Consider the following 20,986-nt stretch of genomic DNA (forward strand, 5'->3'; position numbering starts at 1 on the left):
CGTGGGTGCCTGTGGCTGGCAGCAGGGCGTGGAGGTGTCGGGCGAGCAAGCAGGCCAGCCCCAGGGTGAGGCCGACTCCTGTGGGAGCAGGGAGCTAGGGGACCTGGGTGCCACAGCTGTGTCGCTGACAAGCAGGCCGCCTTGACCTCTCTGGCCCTCGGGCTCCTCTTCTGCAAAGCAAGACGACTGAACCAGGTGAGATCTGAAGTCCCACGGGGAGTCGGTGTGACAGAGGTTGGAGAACATCCTTCCCACGAGACTCTGCTCTACACCGTGGTGCCTGAAATGCCACCGTTAGACCTGTGCTCTCTCTGGTTGGGCGCTGGCCCCCCAGAGACAACACAACACAGCAGCACCTGGCAGGGGACAGGTGCCGCTGCCATCCCATTGCCTGAGCGAGGGTCCCAGAGACGGGCTCACCGACCAGGGGCCTGAAGGGGTCATTGTACCTCCCAGCCCAGGGCAGCCCGGGCAGCAGAGAGGGGAAGGTGCCGCTAAACAGAGTCTGAGCAGAGCCCCTTCTCAAACCCACAGATACGTGGTGTGTGTGAGTTTGAAAGTGACAACAGACTCAGTCTGCTGTCGGGATGGGTGTCCATGCTTGGGTGACTTGCATAAGTGTGCAGACTTCATTCACTATAGGATCACTTGAAATAGCAGGAATTCTGAACACACCAGGCCTCAGGGGCCACCTGGTCAGCCTCCTGGTCTAAGCCTTTATAGCCTCGGCCTTCACTCCTGCCTGGCCTTCTCTGACCTGTCCTGCTCATGCTCTCCGTAGTCTGCAGAGGTCGCGCTGGGCCACAGCCAGGGCTGGGCTGAGGAGGCCACAGTAGGGCTGCTCGCCTTCTCCCAGGGCCCCCAGACACTGCTGTCCCCACATCTGGCCAGCCCTCCTGACTACCACGAGTCCTCAGGAGAGGAGTTCAAACTCAGTGTAACAGCCAAGGTGGGACTTCAGGAGGCGCGCGCGCGCACACACACACACACATACACACAGAAATGCATGTGACACGTGATCCTGAGAACCCCAGAATCACCTGCAGGGAGGGGTGTCGAGCCCATGGAAGGGCAGTGGGGCCCTCAGTCCCAGGTGAGCGATGAGCGTGACGGGACCAGCGGGGCTGCACTTGTGGGGAGATGCTTGTCCTGCCCACAGTCTGAGCCAGGGAGAGGGCGGCGGACAGGGTGGTGCCCGCGTGGCCGGGGAGCACTGGGTTGCCTGGGGAGGCACACAGGATGTTGACCATTGTAGGTGCTGTGCAGGGCTGGAAAAGACCACTGTCCCTATGACCTACAGCTGTGGCTCTGCTCCTCCAGCACCCCAGCAGGGGCACCCATGGAGAGGAGGAGGCCACTGGGTAGAGGATCTGGGGTGGTGGTGGCTGGAGGCCCCTGGGACAAGCTGCCAGATGCTGTGAGCTGAATGGGTGTTCCACTCAGCCGCAGAGGAATACCTGGGGACACGGTGGAGGCTTTGTCAGGTGCTGGAGTTCAAGACATGCAGGAGGTGGGGCCCCGGACAGTGAGGCCTTGTGCAGCTCACCTGCACATGCTTGCTTCTCTCCCTCATAGGGGTTCAGGTGTCGCCCAGCCAGCTGTGGCGGCTGAGGGAGGCGGCGGTCTCTCTTTGTCTATGACCATCAGACTGCCTTGGGACCGAGCCTCAGTGCTCCTTAGGGCTCTTCCCTCTGGGCAGGCAGACCCTGAGATGTATCTCCCCTGATGGGTGGCCCTGGCCACCACTGGGGGCTGTATCCTTCACAGATGACCACCTGTCCCTGCCCTAAGCTAGACCTTGGGGTCCAGTGTCCTGTTCTGCTCAGCCCCATGGCTGCTGGGCAGATGGAGTCATGGCACCGCTTTAGCGGGAGGTGGCACAGGGCAGGAAAGGACAGCGATGACCTTGCCAGGTTGGGACTGTCCGGCTGTGTGCCCATGGAAGTGGGGGGCAGCCCACACGGGGCCCACGGATTCTGTCAGAAGACTATAACTTCCTGGGGTCCCTTTCTCCCCAAAGGGGGTGTGGCCCAGGGAGAGACAAGGGTATGGTACACAGCGGGCCTGGGTCTATGGATGTGCCAGGAATGCCTCGTCCCATATAGTGGAATGTCTGACATCCTACCATTAACAGTTCTGTCGCCCAGGATAGGAACTGCGCTCTCCAGCCTTCAGGACAGAGTCCCTCATCTGCCCCTCACCCTCCTCAGGGATCCGATGTTTTCAGTTTGCAAGTCAGATCTGGAATAACGGAAGGGAACTCTGGGGCAGTGCTTGGCGGGGCACACGCCAGCCTCCCTGGGTCCTGAGGACTGTTGCAGCTCATGCGGGCTCTGGCCCACCCCTGGTGACTTGGCGGTGGCCTGGCTCACCTCATTCTGCCAGCACCTGAGATGTGTGAGTCTCTTCTTTTGTTATCTGGTTTTCCAGACACGCCTGTCTATTCTACCAGGAAAAGGGCAGACTGCCACCCACAAATGCCTGACTTTGCTGCGAAGGAGGGGAGAGGCGTACGGCTTGACTAGTGCGTTAAGTCTAGCAAGTGCCCCTACATCCAGGATCTGTGCCCCTCAGGTCCTTTCCACTTCCCCTGGAAAAGGGGACAGACAAGATGCCCAGAGCCTGCACGTGACGTTTGTGAAATCATCTTGGACTCATCAATGTCTCCATCCATTTTCATTCACTATGAACAGAGGCTATAGCTCAAATGTGTTGTTGGCTCCAAATGGCTTTGTGATTTGGGAGGCAGAAGGCCAGGGCTTTCTGGGACTGCACATTTCCTCTCTCTCCCAGACCTGGGAGTGTGTTTGGAAATGCTGGCAGGGACGGTGGCAACTCTGCTGTCTCCCAAGACAAACGGTCCTTGTCCCCTCTGAGGGGGCCTGCAGCCTGTCCGGCCACTGAGTGCCGCCAATGCCCGCTGCGGCTCCTACTATCCCTGAGAGCTCCTCGGCACCCAGGGGGTAGGTGATGGGACTTCTCCTCCAGGCCTGTGCACCGGGGTTGAGAAGTGGCTCTGGATTTGGGAAGCTGCAACCGCAGCACCCCACTAGGCCTGTCTGCTCATAAGATCCTCCCTCCTTCCCAAAGCCTGGGGCTCTCCTCCACTGAATCCTGCTGGGGCTTCCCTTGCGGCGTGGTTGTTACGCAGCACCAGGCTCCACGCTATCCAAAGACAAAGCTACAGCTCCTTCTCCTGCAGGTGTTCACCCCCGATCGTCACAGGGACTCGGATGGGGCCACAAAGGGATGGCGGGGCCGGGCCAGCATGCTCAGCACAGGCTCTGAGCCTCCCGGCCTGTGCGCTCTCCTCCAAGGCCTCCTTGGCCTCCAGGCCTGACTGCAGAAGACTCAGCGCCCTGCAGGCACGGGGGCGAGTGCCTGTGACTCAGGCACTGCCTCAGGTGCCCACCTTGGGCCGATCCTGTGGCCAGTCATAAGTGTTTCTAACAGACACACATGCACACACAAACGCACACACTCTGCATCCCTTTTCCTTGCACGCCTGTCCTCAGTGTCAGCCCTGAGATTTCACTGTCCTTCCTTGCAGACTTTGTGCACAAATGAACGCTACAGTCCGTCCTCCTCTGGATCAGCCACGGATGGTGAGAGCATGAGCTGTGGACTCAGGCCTCCACGAGAATCCCGGGTCTGTCGGCCACATCAACGTCTCTGGGCCTTGGTTTCCTCATCTGTAAGGTGGGGATGCTCATGGTTCCCGCTTCTAAGCTTAGTGGGCGGATTTCCAGGATGACATGGGCCATCTCTACAAGCCTCCTGTGGGCTGGTCTTGCCCTCATCAGAGGAAGAAGACAGGTTGGGGCTAAATGAGGGACAGCTAAGGAGTAGAAGCTGCTGTAGCCTCACCGAAGGTGTGAAGAAGGGACACGTGGACGAGGTGGGGGTTGGCCTGGAGTCTGGGCGTGGAGAACAGGGGCTCTGGGCAGCTGAGCTGAAGGGGAACCGGCCGCTGGTCGGGAGAGGATGCTGCAAGACCTGCCCTCCGGCTTCCAGGCTGATTATCATGTTCACGAAACACACGCCTGACCACGGCACCCCCGGGCCTGAAACAGAGCCCGTGATCCAGCGCCTGCCCGGGCCTCCTCCCCTCCCTGCCCACCAGAACTTGGCCCTGCAGCGCGGGGAGTCCCCTGCTGGCCTCGGCCTCACACTTGCTCCTCTCCTGCCTGCCCTGCCCTCCATCTGGTCAATCCCATTCTTGGTTCAAAACCCACATCAGTTGCCACCTCTTTTCCAGTGGCGCTGGGGAACGCCCCTCCCCCGCTAGAGTTAGCACACGGCCTGCGAGCCTCTGAACCTCCCAATCTGTGTCTTCCTGACCCTGCTAGACAGCCTCTCCCCGCAGACTGGGGGCTCCCTGACGGCAGAGCCCCTGTCTTGCCTAGGGTTTTGCGGGAGACCTGGCCCCCAGGAGGGTGCTGCTTGTGCGCTGAGTGAAGAGCAGTGAATGACTTGGTGTCCCTATGTCAGTCCTGGGGCTCCTGGCGAGGTGTCCTCACTGGGGTTGGGTCAGTGACCACATCACCTGCTCCAGGCTCTGAGCTTCCAGGCCTGGAGGTCCTGGGAGGCAGGGGCGTGGATCGCTTGCCCCCGACAGTGCTCATGTGGACCCTCAGGAAGGTAAGGGCTGGGGCATCGGGTCCCCACTCCCTCTGCCTGTGTTAGTGCAGCTGCCCGAGGGGGCAGCCCCGGCCTGGGGCTCAGCGGGCAGGGTCCTGTCTCTCCCGCGGGGTGTTCCGGCCGCTGCACGCTCAGTCTCCAGGGTCAGGGGGCAAGGAGAGGGCAATGACAGCGTAACACCACCAGCTGCTCCCTGACCTCTGAGAATGTGAAATTCTCCAGGACTGTCCACGGCCGGAAAGGAAATCATCCTCAGAGAGTCTGCTTTCCTCCTCACAGAAGGAATTCGTTTGCAGCTCTCGGCAGAGATGGCAATGAGTGTCCGCAGCGAGGGCCAGGGAAGTTAAGTTTAAAATGGCTACCATGTGCCATTCTGATCCGCAGGCGCGGTGGCTCCTCTGGGCTCGGCTTTCGCTCCCCTCCTCCCTGGGCCCCCATCTCCCAGACCTGAGGCCTCTCTCTGGTTCCCCCCGTCGCGCTGCCTACCAGGCGCCTCCGCGTGCTTGTCCTGCAGGCTGCTGACACGCGACACGCCGAGCACTGCGTTCATCATCTTCCCCGGCTGCCCTGATGCTGGTCTGGGGACCTGCCCCCGGTGACCTCATTCCTCTCATGTCCTAGCGCTGGTACCTGGAAGCCTCTGCAGGGCTGGTCCTGCCACTCACCCACCCTTACTGTCACCATGCAAGGCCACCTGGACATCATTTGAACCAACCTCCTGTTTTACAGATGGGAAAACCCGAGGGCTGAGAGAGAGGATGTGACTTGCCTGGGGTCACAGGACACGTGGCAGGGACAGGTGTAGAGCCCAGGTCTCCTAGCTCCCAAGGGGGTGTCCTCCTCCAGTGACTGCCTCTCAGATCCCATCCTTTTGGGTCAGGGTCACGAAAGCACATCCCAAGTCCTCCCGCCTTCAGGGGGACATCCCCTCCCCACTGCTCCCGACGGCCCCTACAAGCCCAGGAGTCAGGCCTGCCTGCCCAGCCTGCCCCAGGTCACACCCATCTCTGGGAAGGCCATCGCCCTTTCCCAGTGCTCATGACTGTCTCTGTCCTCAACTTTCCATCCCAGGCAACCTGCCACCTTGCCTAGAACATTCTGGAACATTCCAGAACATTCCAGTCAACCCATCCCTTGCCTGGAAAGTTCTTCATCCTTCTTTTTGGCCTGTCCAAGAAGCCTTCACCGCTTTGGGTTTCCACCTAGTGGTGTCCTCTTTCCCTGCTGTGTGCACGAATTTGGCTTTACATGTAAGGTCTCTGAAGACAGTCAAAGGGGTGCCTGTGCTCCTCTTGCCCACATCTTTCTGGCCCAGGGCTGGGCCACTGCTCAGTACCAACCTGCCCCTGCGGCCTGCCCCTCCTGTGATCTTCAGCTGGTCTGGACCAGGACCAAGGCCCTAGGATGCCACATGTGCAACTCAGCAGCCAGGTGCCATCACTGCCAGGTCCAGAATTTGCCAAGTGTGGAAGCGCAAAGAGCTCTCTTGGCCTGAAGAAGCCATTGGGCATGCCCCACTCCCCCCAGAGCTCATGCCCCTGACCCCTGGGCTCGGACAGAGAGAACCTAAGCAGCGGGGGCGGGAGACCCAAGCTGTCCATGAGACTGGAAGTCACAAAGAGCCTGCCGCTTTCCGCACGGCCGGGGCCGGCGTGGCTGGGCAGGGCTTTGCACGCCGGGCAGCTCAGCTCTAAGTGAAAGGACACAACGGATTGGAAAGGAGATGCCAGCCAGTGTGCCATCCTGAAACAAAACACAGTCACTCTGGGATTAGTTGGCAAGTCCAAACACAGCATTGGGAAGCAAGCAGAGGTCCTGTCCTCCCACGCTGAGCACAGTCCTGGCTCAGCGTCCGCCCCGGAGAGGCTGCAAGGCAAAATGAGCAGCGGCATTAATCTGCTGATGGGTGAGAGAAATAGGAGTGTCCCCCTGGGCTGGCCCCTCGGCTGCTCTCCCTCACTAAGGTGCTAGAAGGTGGCCCCTGACTTCTTTGCAAGGGTATGAAGCAGACAAATTAAAAAAATCAACGTAATGGAAAAAAAAAAGATGCTCATGCACCATTAAGACTCATTCCGGTAGAAATAGCCGGGGCAGAGGGCAGGCGCGGGGAGGGCGCAGACGCCGAGAGAGACCGTGTTTAGGACACAGCTGGTCTGGGCTCAGACGACGCTGACTGAGGCTCAGTGTGCAAGTGTGAAGACATGCAGCACGGATGAGGCTTCGGCTACAAGTCTCCTCCCCGACTCGGGCTGTGAAAAAGTGGCCCCTTGGGCACCTTGTGCCCCTCAGCAGGGGCAGGTGTGGTCGATGTGCTCTCCTGGCATTACATTCACTATCGACAGCAGTGACCAAGGTGCCGGGTACCCCGTGCTGGCCCAGTGGGGGTGGTGTGCCGTGGTCCCTCACCGTGGGGTCTATCGTCCTCCTAATCTCAGGCAGGGCTTGTGAGCCACTGAGAACGCGGGCTCCTCGGGGCCGGGCGGGGGTGTTGCCTGCTGCTGGCAGAGGCCCCTAGGGACCAGCAAAGCTGTGTGGGGTGGGCTGGGGCAGTGGCTGCTCTGAGGCTGCGTGTGAGAGGGCACTGGGGAGGGCGGGGGGAGGGAGGAGGAGGAGAGATGGCTACTGGCTCTGTGACAGGGAGTCACACTTCAGGAACCTGCAAGAGAGGGGAGGAGAAAAGCGACACAAAAGCGTCCTACAAAGGAACAGACCCGACCACAGCTGGAAGGAAGGCAAACCTTTGAATCAGGTCCTTGAAATACAAGCTGCAGGAAGCTAGAACATTTTGGTGGACTTCAAACTCTCTGCCTTCAACAACAATTTTCAGGTCTGTAAAGGCTTTCGCTCTGCGCTGCTGGTTCAATTCCTTCAACATTTCTGCAGAACAGAGAAGACAGACAGGGCCAGGTTCCCATTAAGAGGTTTTTTTTTTTTTTTAAATTAAAATTTTTTTTTTTCAAGAAGTAGAGAAATAGGAAAATACTTGATACTTTTCTTGGCAAGACTGGCTCAACACCGACAGTCAAAGGAAGTCACAAACATAATGCATAAACAAGCGGCAACTGGGAGGGGCCACATAACCAAAGGAACCACAACTTTCAAAAGCAAAAAAAAAAAAAAAAAAAAAAAAAGGAAAAAACAAAACAAATACAATAAAAATCAAACCCAGAAATTGAAAGGTCTGGGGAAAAGAGTCCCATAGTGGCAATTGGAAACATAGAGAATACGTTATCACAGACGACTAAAAACTGCTATATCACTACGGAACAAGTTCTTCAAATGCCAATGAGTGCCGATGTATTTGATACCAAGTAAAGCATGGCATTGTGATGCAAGATGGGCTGGATATGGTTCACAGGAATAAAAACCACAAAACCTGCAAAAACAGCATCTCTTCTGTTAGACACTCACAGCCAAGGCTGGGGAGAGTTGCTTGGGGAGGGGTCCCTTGAAAGGAAGGGCAGAGTGGGGCCCTGGGGGACACTTCCTTCCATTTCAGATTTCGGGGGCTGCTGGGGGAAGCAAGCCAGGGGCAGGGACTGCCTGTACCTCCTCCCACATCCGGGCTCATTCAGGACTCCCACCCTCGCCGGGGGCTTCAGCACGGGATGGCCTGGCTTGCAGCCCCAGCAGGTCCTGGGCAGCGGCCTCTGGGCCTTTCCACCCTGGTGCACACCTACCTTTGCTCGGTGTCGCAGCCCCCCGGGCTGGCACAGACAAGGACCCAGGCCCACAGGCTCTGAGCCTGGGGGTGTCGGAAGCTTCTCCCAGGCCCATCTCCAGGCTCAGAAAGGGGAAGGAGGAGAGCCTGACTGCTATGCTGCTTAGTTTATATAAACTCTTTCATTTGCAAAAGTTAGGGCCTTTGGGGGACCTGCGCTCCCACAAGCCTCGCCTTGCCTGCCTGCCCCTGGAAAGAGCCTGTCCTTAGCATCGCTGGTGGCGGGAAATCAACGGCCCGGATTGGAGGGCCAGAATGATCTAGACTGTGGTGAGGCAGGTTACGTCATTTGGGAGGTGAGTGGGAGAGGGTGGTCTGCAAAACTGAGCCCTGCCCGCTGAGCCCCCTACCACTGCCCCAGCCCTCCAGGTCTATGCAGAACCCTGGCTGGTATTCTGGAATTGCCCTCCGGTGTGCCCTGCTCCAGCCTGACTCGTCACCTCTGTCCACATGGGCCGGGCCGGCGTCAGCTCCTGCCAAGACGCCCTGAGGAGCCCAGCGCTGCTTCCCACACACCCGAATGTGCGTGGAGACGCCCCGGCGCTCCCTGAGCCTCCGTATGTGCACCTGTGAAATGGGGATGTGGGCTCCCGCTCTGTTCCCAGAGCCGGTGAAGGTCAGACACTCAGGGATGGGCAGGGCCCGTGGGCTTTGCGGTCAGGCAGGCTCGACTCTGCTGAAGACTGCAGAAGACGGTGGGGGGGTCCTGGAGCACGCCCCGCATCGGGAGACTGAGATGTGCGGGCCGTGGCAAATCACTGACACCCCCATCCCCACGCGGGGCTAGGCTGGAGTGGCGGCGGGTGGGGGGCGCTGTTGAGGCCCCTGCGAGGCTGCCCGCAGGTGTGCTCAGACCGGCAGCAGGGCACGCGGCACCGAGTGGAGGGCATGGAGGTGCTGGCCGGGGGACCAAAGGCCTGGGGAGGGTGGGGTCACTGCAGTTGGGCTGGCAGGGTCAGACCGCAAGACGCTTTCAAGGGGACTCACATTTAACCTTCTGGGCACTGGGGAGCCACTAAGGACTCTGCAGGGAGCGACAAAGTTAGACCTGGGTTTCAGACCAATCAGTCTGGCAGCCACGCTAGAGGCAGGATGGAAGCGGTGCACTGAGGCAGGGCCCTGAGAGGGCCTGAGCCCTGCCTCCCGTCAGCTGCGTGGGCTTGGGAAGTTAATCCACGTCCCCAACGGCCATGTCCCTGCAGTGCATGCCTAACAGACGCTTGGAAGCCTCATTGTTACTGTTGACGGGGGTGACGGCTGCATAATCCAAGTGAGAAGTGACAAAGGCCCTAACTGACAGTCACAGAAGGACAGAGAAGGGTGAGTATTTAGGCTGTGGGCGCCTGCCATGGCCCTCGGTGCAGGAGGGGACATGGTGGGGGGGCAGGGTGTGAGGGCCTCTTCCAGGTTTCCGGAGGCATGTTGGGAAGGGAGGGGGTGATGAGTTTGGTTCTGTGGTCAGGGCTAGGGCCTGTGGGACACGGACGTTGGACAGAGAGGGGCCGGGGCCTGGGCTGGGGGTGGGGCAGCGGGTGCCTGCCGCAGGTGCAGGAGGCCTGGGTGCGGAGGCGCCGCGCAGGGGGAGCCCGCAGGGCCAGGCTGGGCTAAGGCTGGACTGCTGTGCTCACACATCAGCTCTCAGAACAGCCACCATCCGAATTCATTCCCAAACCAAGAGCCAGGTGAAGGATGTCACCTTTTGAGAGAAGCAGCGTTGGCGGGGAAGGAGTTCTGGGCTGGACTTCCAAAGACCGGGATGCTGGTTCTCAGTCCAGCTTTGCCCCTAACTGGCTATGTGACCCCGGGCACGTTGCCCTAGCTTCTGGGGCCTCAGTTCCCTCGAGCACCCAGGACACCTGCTCCACTGCCCCCTGGTTGTCACACTGCCGTGAGTGGCGGCAGCAGCCCACGCGCCTGCTGAGTTAACCACGCCCAGGGAGCCAGGAGAACACAGCAGCGTAGGCAGCGCACAGCGCGCACAGTGCCACTGCCTCTGGTCCCGGAGCTCTCTGATTGTGCGGGAAGATTTTACTTTTAAACCAAAATTCCAGCGACGATGACACCCACAGTCCCAGCCTCGGCAGCAGCGCCTCCTCCCCAGGGATTCCAGGAGGATCAGGAAGGGGCTTGGGGACCCAGGTCCTCATAACTGCAGGCACTGCCCGCTCCCACTCTGTGGAAATCTGGCTTTAATAGCTGAGCAGGATTACTTGGTTTCAGAAGAATTTTTCAATTTATGAAAGTGTTCACAGGGGATTCCTTTTCACAGCAGGGTCCCAAGCGCATTCAAAGTATTGATCGTTCAGTATGCGCTTACGGCTGCCGGCTGAGCGCCCGGCCGAAGGAGCGGCACTGTGGGACATCACGGCCCAGGGTCCACGGGAGGAAGCCGGCACCTGCTCTGGGCATAAGCTGCCCTCTTGCCCACCCCTGCCTCGGCTAAGGACAGCCCTTCATGCCTGAGGCGCTTGGTGAACTGCGGGCTCCAGGGGAAGCCTTCCTGACGCCCTCGGTGGTCTGCAGGCCTGGGGCGGAGCCTGACCCGCGTGGGGTCGTCAGAGTGGCCCCCAGCAGCGCCCCAGCACCCTGTGGAATTTGGCTGTCTCAGTCGTGTGGAAGCCGGGGTGGCCCAGAGACACATTGGGGGGACCCCTCCGGGAGAGGTGTGGGGGCGCCTGGGGAGGGAGCTGTCTGCCAGCCTGGGCCTTGGCAGGCACCTTGCTGGGAGGGAACGAAGCCTTGGCCTCAGGGCCCCTCTCTGTTGCGTGACTTTCTGGAATCTGCGTGGTCTTTCCCAGGTTTGAGTGAGATGTCCCTCTTGTGCCTGCGAAACCGCATGACACCCTTGCTCGCTCACGCAAGCCCTGCCTGCTACCCTTGGACTTAACCCTTCATAGGGACCACCTCCATCCCCATCCCCCAGCGCATGGACACCTGGGCAGAAAGCAGGGGCCTCCCTGGTCCCTAGGCTGACTCCTCGGCTCCTCCCCGCCCCCTCCCACACCAAGCCCACTCTTCTGGCCCCATTCCTGCCGGCGCCCCATCTGAGCCTGCCGCCCTCCTTCACCTGTCACTGCGGCAGCCTCCAAGGGTGTCCCCGTTTCCTGCCTGTCCCTGTCCAAGCCACCTCCACACAGCAACCCGGCCATCAGCCTCTACTTAAATAAACCCTTTTGGGTTGAGCAGGGAAAGCAAGGCCCCTCTTCCCCCCACACCCCGGCCCTCCACCCCCTGGGGGAGCCTCAGCCGGGCAGGCCCTTCCCAGCTTTCACTCCTCTCTCTGTCTCTCTGCTCAGACCTTCCTGCCCCTCTTCTTCTGGCTCATTACCGTTTGTCCTTCAACACGGGTTAAGGTGGTATTAAGCCCCCATCCTCTGCCTTCCTCGACAGCCTCCCCAGCCCCCGGGCTCACCTTCAGGGCATGCTATGTGCTGTAACGATTTACATGCCCGCTGCACTTCACAGTGTTTTATTCACATATTTATCTTCAACACTCCGCACAGGGCCTGGCATATATACAGTGTGTCTGGTAGGCTGCAGCGATTCTTCGCAGCCCCTCCCACCAAGGGGTGGAGTTCACCTCCCCACCCTTTGAGTTTTGACCGGCCCTGTGACTTGCTTTGGATCCTAGAACATGGTCAAAAGGCCAGTGTGTGAGTGTGAGCCACGGCCTCGAGAGGCCGTGCTGGCTTCTGCTCTTCCTCACAGGACCCCTGCCACCAGCCCTGCCTGGACAAGTCAGGGCTGGACTGTCGGAGGCTGAGACACCTTTTGGAGCGGAGATGAGCCATCCCAGGTGGGCCACTCACACAGGCCGGCCCCGCCCCCAGTCTCTGCTGGGCCCCGCCCAGGTCATCTGAGCCTGACCCAGACCGCACACTGGAACCAGAACCTAAAAGCGTGCTGGTTGTTTTAAGCCACTAAATCGTACAGCTGTTGGCTATGCAGCCGGAGCCGGGAGGCAGGAACACACGACAGATGCCAGTGCTCAGAGAGCTTTCTCTGGGGCAGCTTTTCCTTTTCACTCGTTCAGTTTGAAGCTAATTATTATTATTTTGTAACTGCGGTTCACTTTACCTGCTTAACCATTCTTACGTGTACAGTCCAGGAGTGGTGAGCCTGAACTGTACACGTAAACAACATTTCCACTGTTGTGCAGTCAGTTTCTAGAAATGTTTTCATCTTGCAAAACTGAAACTCGATACCCATTAAACCACAACCCCCCACCCCTTCCCCTCTGTCTACCATTCTATTTTCTGTCTCTACGGATCATACTACCCTAGGCACCTCAGCATGTATGTGGAATCATACAGATTTGTCTTTTTGTAACTGGCTTACTCCACTGAGCATAATGTCCTTGTGGCTCAGCCACGTTGTCGCATTCGTCAAAGTTTCTTTCCTTTTTAAGGCTGAGTATTATTCCACTGTAGGTATGTAACACATTTCATTTATCCATTCATCTATTGGTGGGCACTTGGGTTGCGTCTGCCTTTTGGCTCATTCTTAAGCCCCAGTTATGGACCTCTCTGGACACCCGATCTCCGACCCCGTTGTAAGTGGTGAGGGTGACCCGGCTCTGTGGACCCAGCAGCCGGGGGCGTCGGGGGAAACAGGGACACAGGGGAGGGCTGGCCTGGGGCGGGACACTTTGTTTTGGGCGTGTGAGGCCACAGAGAGAACCAAGACTGGAGATGAAGTTGCAGACCAATTTGTGCATATTTTTCACCAAACGACGCATGTTATTTGTCAGAGACTAATGGGTCCCTTCCAGCCGGGTTGGAAGGGCTGTCGGAGGCAGTAATAAAGAGGAAGCGGTGGCAGATACGAAAAAGGAATGGGCCTCAGTGGCGTCGCGGCAGGAAAGCCCACTAAGTCCGAGCCCTGGGAAGGTTGCGGGGCCGAGTAATTTTTTTCCGAGCTCAAGGAAGAACCTGGCCGGTGACGAATGCTCCCGGTCCCACTGATATTTATGACACGCATTTGATAAAGGACTAGAAAAAAATTATAAACTCAGAGCAGTTGGGAAATTCACCAAGAAAGCCCAGCAAAGGCTGTGTCATGCTTGCCCTGAGGATAATCCACCAGGAAGCAGAAGAGCTTGATGTGTGCAGACACTGTGGGGAAACGGTGGCTTTCCCCAGAGCCTCCTGCTGCTGCTCCTCAGTGGGGGCACAGCCGGGCAGGGCGCACTCGGAGGAGGCCAGCCCCCAAGCTGAGCGCTCCCTCCGTCTCCTCCTCCTCCCCCAAGTGCTCGGGCCATGCATGTCTCCCCCTCCTTTTCTGCACTGGGCTCAGAGTTGACCTTGAGGGCCGCTGGGATCCAGCTCCCAGGTAAGAGGGACTCAAACAACCTGGGTTGGAAGGGAGGGTTGCCTATTGCGAAGTCACACCAGCCCCCGCCTCCCATGGGCAAACTCTCCCAGGAAACAGGGTCTTCCAGAACGACTCAGACTTCTGGCCCGATCCAGAGTCTTATTGAGAAAACCTTCTGATCATCCTTTTGTCCAAATGGAAATCCCTACCATTTATCTGAAAGGGAACAAAAGCCTGACAACAGTCACTAGCACTCGCCAGCCTGCTTTCTTCCAGTTGCCCAACACTGGGTGACAAAACCTATTCCTTAAGCAGTGAAATGTGGCACCGAAGGTCCTTTCTGTCCCTGCAGCCCCCAACCCAGGGCTGTGTACCTGTGGGTGCTTGGTATGTGTTTGTTGGGCAGAATTGAAGTTACCACCCAGCTGGAACATTCTCACGCCCTCAAAGGAGATATAAATGTCATTGACATTTTTTTTCTTAAGAATATTTGAAACTCTCATAAAACCAACAGAAACATCACCTTCTCTTCCTCTGGCTTTGTGCTCCTGTCTCTTGGGCCCGAAGACTGACCAGAGGCAGCTGCCAGCCTGGGCTTGTTGGGGTCGGCATGACTTGGGTACCCAGAGCAAGCCACAGAGCCACCATGTTGCCCTGTAGCCTGGAGCCAAGGCCCTTCCCTTATCCAGTCAAGAGATGCCTGTCCCTTATTCCTAAACTCCTCTCCAAGGGCACGGAGAGCCTCCTGGTACCTGTGCCTCCCTTTGTGCGTAGCTTCATCTTCCAGTTACCCCCTGAATAGCCCTCCAACCTCTGAGTTCATGCCCCGTAAGTCTATTCCTTCACGTGGGTAGTTTCTTTTTCTGCTCCTTTGGCCAATTCTTGCCCCACACATGTTTCTTAGGGGCCTACTCTACCCCTCGAGCCTCAGCTTAAAATGCATCCTATAAGAGCCCTCACTGAACTCCGGGTCACAGACTTGTGCTGGGGTCCCACAAGATGCTGGTGGTGCCTACAGTAGAGACTGCTGGCTGCCTGTTTCCAGGGGAATGTCTGTCTTTCTCCTTTCTGGGCCGTAATCTCTTGGAGGGCTTGTCTTTCTGGCCTCCTGGGCACATAGCATCATGTTTTGCACAAAAAGTTCCTTTCTGATTAGGGTGGGTTGTGGATCAGATGCAGACATGTTCTTGATGGTAAGAATAACTTCCCCAGAAGACGATCCAACAGAACCATCTGAAATGTTACAGTTGTATGGAGCTGGGTGGAAAGAATGCAACGTTCAAGCCCCCTCTAACTTCAGGAGACAGCAGTGTTAATAATGACAGTGATGATCCCATAATTTGTATGCCAATCTGTGGCTCTGAAGCGTTGTTAAGTTCACTGTCTAGGTCCTCCCTGGGAAGAGATCTACCTAGTCTCTTCAGCTCAAGCAGCTTTGAAGAGCCCGGAATGGGTCTCCTGGGAAAGACTGGCCACCTGCAGAGCTCTATTGAGCACAGTGTAGCCCGAAGCCTTCAGGGCAACTCTGCAGAATAGGCGCCTTCCTGGCCAGTGGCCAGAGAGAGGTTTACCCGGACGCAAGCCAAGGACTGGTCACCCTCACTAACAGCTCTTGCCTTGTGGCATGGCAGAGTAGGAGTCAAAGAGAATGGTCTTTTGTGTGGCAAGAATGGAGGGGGGAAGGGCAGGGGACAGAGTGTTAGGATCCCAGCAGCAGCTCAAGGAACCTGGCCAAAGGGCAGTCACTGCAGAGGTGGGGGCAGACTCTTGGCTGATCGGGGAGGCCACTGGGCAAACCCGGAGGCTGCAGTGGAGGGGTGTGCCCTGGTTGGGTTGACACTAGCAGCTGTTTGTCCTTCCTGCCCCCAGTAAGGAAGCTTCCACCGGCTCCTCCCCCTGCTTAGAGGATGGAGGTCAAGGGGGTGATAGGAACGCTCTGGGCAGGAGGGGATGAAAGTTTCATGGGGGGAGGGTGGCAGAGCTAAGAGGTCTTGGGAAATGGACAGAGCTTGAGTCAGTTGGGTGAGAAACGAGGTCAAGACCAGTATGCAGAGTTCTGCAGGGAGGAAGGGTCCCTGGGTGACATGCTGGGGCTGGGGGGGCTGATGCTCAGTGAATTAAACATCTAAGTGAGTGAAGTCAGGATCCTGAAGAGCTCTGTGAGGACTGGAACCCTGAAAGTGGGCTTCAGAGGGCCAGGTGGGAGGCCACGGCAGATGGGCTGGGAGTGGCTAGGGGTCAGGGGTTTTGGAAGGAAGGTGGCCCTACCATCACTCTCTCTCCAGGGGCTAGAACTTGGCCTCAGGATCAGGGGAGAATGAGACTTGTGTCTGGCCCCCGGGACAGAGTTGGACCTTACGCCTGGGGAGGGGTTGGGGAGCTCAGGCCTCCCTCTGGGTTCTCACACTGCTCCGTGCTTCCACGAAGCTGCCTGCAGTGCAGTTAGAGGTGCTGCTTCTTTCCATTGGACAGTGGGCCCTTGGAAGGTGGTGAGTGGTTCTTGGCTGGAGGGAATAGAGTCAAGAAGCCAGGACAGAGTTGGGGCCAAGAGGGAGACCAAGTTCAGGACCTTGGAGAGCTCTATGCACCCAGGAGACTGGGCAGAAAGCCAGGAAGGCTCTAGAGAGGTTAGGGGTGCCCTGCATGAAGCTGAGGGGTGGACACCCCTCTTAGAGGAAGGCTCTGAGATCACACGTTCTGGCAGCTTCTGTCTGTGTGGCCCAGCCCTTTATCCATGAAACAAGTGTTTGTCTCCTGTGTGCTGGGCACTGGGCGGGGTACTGAGGACACATGTGAACGGAGATGCTCGCAGACCTGGGGAGCTCATGGTTTAGTGGGGGATACAGTAACTGTGAGGCCGAGTGAGAAGAGTTTTACTGGGCAAGCGCTGGACAGAGGGGTCGAGGAGGGACGTCTGGCTCTGCTCAGAGGAGCGCAGGGAGGTCCACGGTGCGGGAGAGACAGGCTAAGGGACTGCTCGGAGGGCGAGCAGGAAGCAGGAGCTTGCCATGTGGGCTGGGTGGGGGGCGAGGTGTGATTGACAGGGACGTGTGCGTGCGTGCTGGAGTGTGCGGCATGTGTAAGTATGTGGGTATGAATGTGTGAGCCTGTATGTATCCATGTGTACAAGCATATGTGTGTGTTTGACTGGGTGGTGAGTGCGTGTGAGCGACAGGGAGAGGAGCCGCAGAGGAAGGTGGGTCCCTATCAGACTGTGAAAGAAATGCACCTACTGGTGGTCTTCATCTCACAGGAGACTGGGGACCACTGGTGGATTTTACGGGAGACAGTGAGAGAGGCAGCTTTGTCTCTTACACACAAAGGGGCTGCTCCGAATCAACCCTGCCTCTCTCATACTCCTCCTCGCTCTCCTACACCATCAGGTACCCCCTTTTCTCCACGGCCCTCTGCTGGCCCATCCCACCCTGCTGCCCAGGTACACAGCCAGCCAGCCAAGCCCACTTGTCAGATATCTGCAGGTGTGAGACCCTGGGCTGAGAGCTGGGGAGGGGAGGAGGCTGCGGGGTGTGGGGGGGTTGGCGTGTAGAGGAGCACATAAATCAATAGTTCTAAAGGATTTGTAAGAATTAGTGAACCGGAGCTGGGAGTACAATTAACTCAGTTACCTCGGTAAAGAGGGAAGTGAAATGGAGCCCAGGTGCCGGGGCTAAGGCAGGCAGCTTGGAGCGCAGCGTAGCCCCGCGTGGGCCTGCAGGGAGCTCAGCGGGGCTGGGAGGAGGCAGGAGGGGCAGTCCTGGGAGCCCCTGTGTGGGGGTGGGGGGAAGGGAGGCTGGGGACCCCTCTCTGTTCCCCTTGTGCCCCCTACAGTCTCTCGGGAGGGGGGGTCTCCCCATGGCCTTCAGCCCCTGCGTCTGTCTGTGCCCTCCCCTCCTGCCATTCCAGGAAGGCTCGGCGTCATTTTCAATTTTCATATTGTAAATGGTCTTTAACTACCATGCAAGGAATTGCCACGATTATCGTAGGAAGATTAGAAAATCCTGATAAGCAAGAAGAAGAAGAAAGGGGGCTGTTCTCTCCAGGTGGTCAGGAGCCACCTGCCAGGTCAGAGGGTCAGCCGGGAGCCTGGGCGTCCCACCCGGGGAGCAGCCTCGGCCACCAGGGAGGAGCTAGGCCTGGGCCTGCCTAGCGGGCCCCCTGCCTCCTTGCCCCCGCCTGCCAGCCATCAAGCCATCGCTCCAGCCTGGACGAGGCCCCCAGGCCCGGCCCCTGTGGGTGCCTGGCAGGGTGAACAGGTGGGCTCTCCTGACACTCTCCCTCCCTGCCCCTCCTGCCTCCTGTCTCCCAGCTCAGGCCTCTCCCCTGCTAACTCCTCCCTCCTCGATGTGTGATCTTTGCTGGCTGACTTCTGTCTCCCGATAGACTGAGCCTTGGCCTGGAGAGATGCCACCTTTCACTGCCTGTGTTCCCAGAGCCCAGGGCAGCCTCTGGGACCCACAGGAGGGGTCCCAGGGTGGCCTCCAGGTGTGGGGCTCTGAGCAACGACAGATGGGTCTGAGACCCCGACGTAGGAAGGGCAGGCCTGTCTGGGCACACCGGCCGGGCTCCTTGACCTCCTGGATTGGTTTTCCAGACATGGGACCTCGCCATTATTTCAGCGGAGCTGCCGGCGTTAACGATACCCTCCCCGCCCAGTCACTTCCCCGCACTTATTTAGCCTGACAGTCTATTTTTCTTGAGCAGCTGAACCTATTAGGCTCTATAATAAAGCCAGAGTGCTGTTTTTACAAACTCTCATTGGAAGTAATTACCCAAGAGGAGCCGGGCTGCACGGGTGGGGCCCAGCCTGTGCCTCGGCTGCGGCCCTGGGTTGTGGGGTCCTTCTGCTCTGGGTGGGGTGCTGCGGCCACCTGCCACTGTGCTCAGAGGCTGATGGGGGGTGGGCACGTGGGGTGGCTCTGCCCGTCCCCCGCACAGACACCAAAGATGAGAGGCCGAGCCCCGCCCCAGGCTCCCACCGCACCTCCCACCACCCCGCCTGGTTCTGTCCTGCACGGTCACCCTACCCCCTCGGAGCATCATCGTGTGTGGCAGGGAGACCAAAGTGATCCAGTGCTTCCGCTTTGTGCCCTCGCGAGCTTTCTTGGCATGACGTGTGCTTACACACTCGCTGGGGGCCGGCTGCTGCGAAGGGGAGCGAGGGCTGTGGCGTGAGCGCGGAGGGCCAGCGCCCAGGCGGCTCTCCGCCCAGGCTGTTCCCTTCGTTGGGAACAGCCTCCTCTCCCTCATTCAGGGAATGTCCCGCGACTCCGTCAGATGAGGTTCAAATGCTGCCCTGTGGTCCCCCCACACTGGGCTGACCACTCTGCCAAGGAGATTTTGCATCTGTCGGGCCCTAGGACTATGGGCTGTTTAAGGGCAGGGGCCCCGCTGCTGACTGAGAGAACGGCTGTGACCAAAGGGACAAGAAAACAAAGAGTTCCTCCAGGACTTGGGCGTGGAGACACTGCGCCCTGGCGAGGCAGCGGGTCTCCAGCTCCTGGGTCTGCAGTGCCCCCGATGACACAGAATCTGACGGAGAGTCGTCCTTGGCTCCAGACACGGCCTCTAGCCTGGGGCCGAGAGGTGGGGAAGGCAAGGTGAGGCCTGGCCCGGGAGCCGCCTCTGCCACCGTGGGCTGGGGCCGTCCTGCCCAGCTCTGCCTGGGAGGTGAGTACGGTGTCCGTTTGGTGCCACAGAGCCTTTTAGGAAAGGAAGCCGTCCTCAGGGCCCCTGGAGCTTCTACAGATCTACTGTGGCGGTCCAGGGTGACTCTGTCTTGGGGTGAATGTTGTCTCTGGTGGGTGGAGTGAGGAGGTCTCAGTGGGACGGGAGGGTCTGGCTGGGTGTCCACAGTCCCGTGCCAGGGACTGCGGCCAGGCCCTGGGGCAGGCTGGGGAGAACGCTCTCCCGGCACAGCTGACTGGGAGCTTGGGGGCGGGGGGTCTGCACGCCAAGGCATGGGCCTCCCCAAGATTGTAGCAATGACCCCATGTGACCCAACAACGTTGGATCCACAAAGGAGTGGGCTGGGCCACCTGGCTGCTCAGAAATCACCCCCTGAGCTCCCTTCTGCCTTCTGAAGGTCCTTAAACCAACAATTCCCTCCTTCCTCAACCCCTGCTGGCCAATATACAGCAGTGCCTGTGTCCTCTTAGCAAGACCTGCATTGCCCACCCTGAGCAGCCTCTGTTCCTGTGACACACCTGCTTGGCAGGAGGTCGGAGCTCGCCCTTCCCTGGAAGGGCGGGGCTGGGAGGGGGACGTACTGGGCTTTGGTCACTGCTCAGAAAAGCTCCCAAGAGCAGAGCCTGGGTCTGACGGTCCCTGTGTCCCAGTGCCTGCTGTAGCTTCTGGCCCGAGCAGGTTGCAGGTAATGCTTGAATGAGCGATGGAAGGAATGAATGAGTAGTTGCTGGATTGGAGAAGGTGTCTAGGAATAGGAGGCACTGAGCTGGGTCTTGATGGACAGGACTGGAGCAGAAAGCCATAGGGAAAGAGCTGCCTGCAGAGTTCGCAGCACAGAGACATGGCAGGAGGGCTGGGAGGGACCCGCGGTTCCAGGGCCTGGGGCAGAGGGTGGGAGGACGGTGCGGCCCTGGCATTGAGCAGGGAGAAAGGGAAGCAGCAGAAAGCAGCACCCTGGGGAACAACCGAACTGTAGGACGCTAGGCGCTCCCAGACCTCCAGCGTCCTGTCCCCAGGCAGCACTCACTGGAGAGGGATAAGCCTGCAAGCCTTGGTGTTTAGCTCTCTCCCGGCCTGCAGGGAGGAACACAGAGAGGGGGGCACGGTGGGCAGGCTCATTCTGGGACACATGGTGCCCCCCTTGCAGGGACGCAATTCTCAGGCCCCTGGGCAGTGATGGGATCATCAGCTTGGAAGTGCTGTGGAAGGAGAAAGCGCTGAACTCAGCCAGAACCGGACCTGGGCCCTGCCCTCAAGTGCCCAGTACTCCTAAGGGCGATGACTGGGGGCCTCGGTGAAGTTCAGGGTCATCTGGGTGGCAGGCCTGGAAAGAGCAGCCAGTTCTTCATGGATGACGCTCCACGGCGATGGTGATGAAGGGACCTGGGGGCCTTTGAGAGCCCACTCTGTGCGGTGTGGCGCTGGCACTTCACATGCCTCACTGAACTTAGGTATTGAGTGTCTTGTACATATGGGGGAGCAGCGTGGAGGCCAAACTGGTTCCCCTGGCATGGGCCTGCCCTGTCTAAGGTATGGATTCTCAGCCTTGGTCTGTGCATCAGGCTCGCCTGGAAGCTTCAAAACATCCCCCACCCCAAAACTGCTCTCTGGGCCCCACCCTCAGAG

General features: G+C 58.7%; 1 protein-coding gene across 1 annotated transcript in view; it reads right to left on the minus strand.

The window, feature by feature from the left end:
- KLHL29 (kelch like family member 29) overlaps positions 1–20,986 on the minus strand; it is a 126,257-nt gene that overhangs the window by 11,799 nt on the left and 93,472 nt on the right. The window contains exon 4 of the mRNA XM_054569182.1: positions 7,380–7,518. Coding sequence (XP_054425157.1) covers positions 7,380–7,518 — 139 coding nt within the window. The remainder of the gene's footprint in view (positions 1–7,379; positions 7,519–20,986) is intronic.

This window comes from Pteronotus mesoamericanus, unplaced genomic scaffold (genome assembly GCF_021234165.1).
Source record: "Pteronotus mesoamericanus isolate MK-2021 breed Mesoamerican mustached bat unplaced genomic scaffold, CSHL_Meso_final contig_101, whole genome shotgun sequence".
NCBI lineage: Eukaryota > Metazoa > Chordata > Mammalia > Chiroptera > Mormoopidae > Pteronotus > Pteronotus mesoamericanus.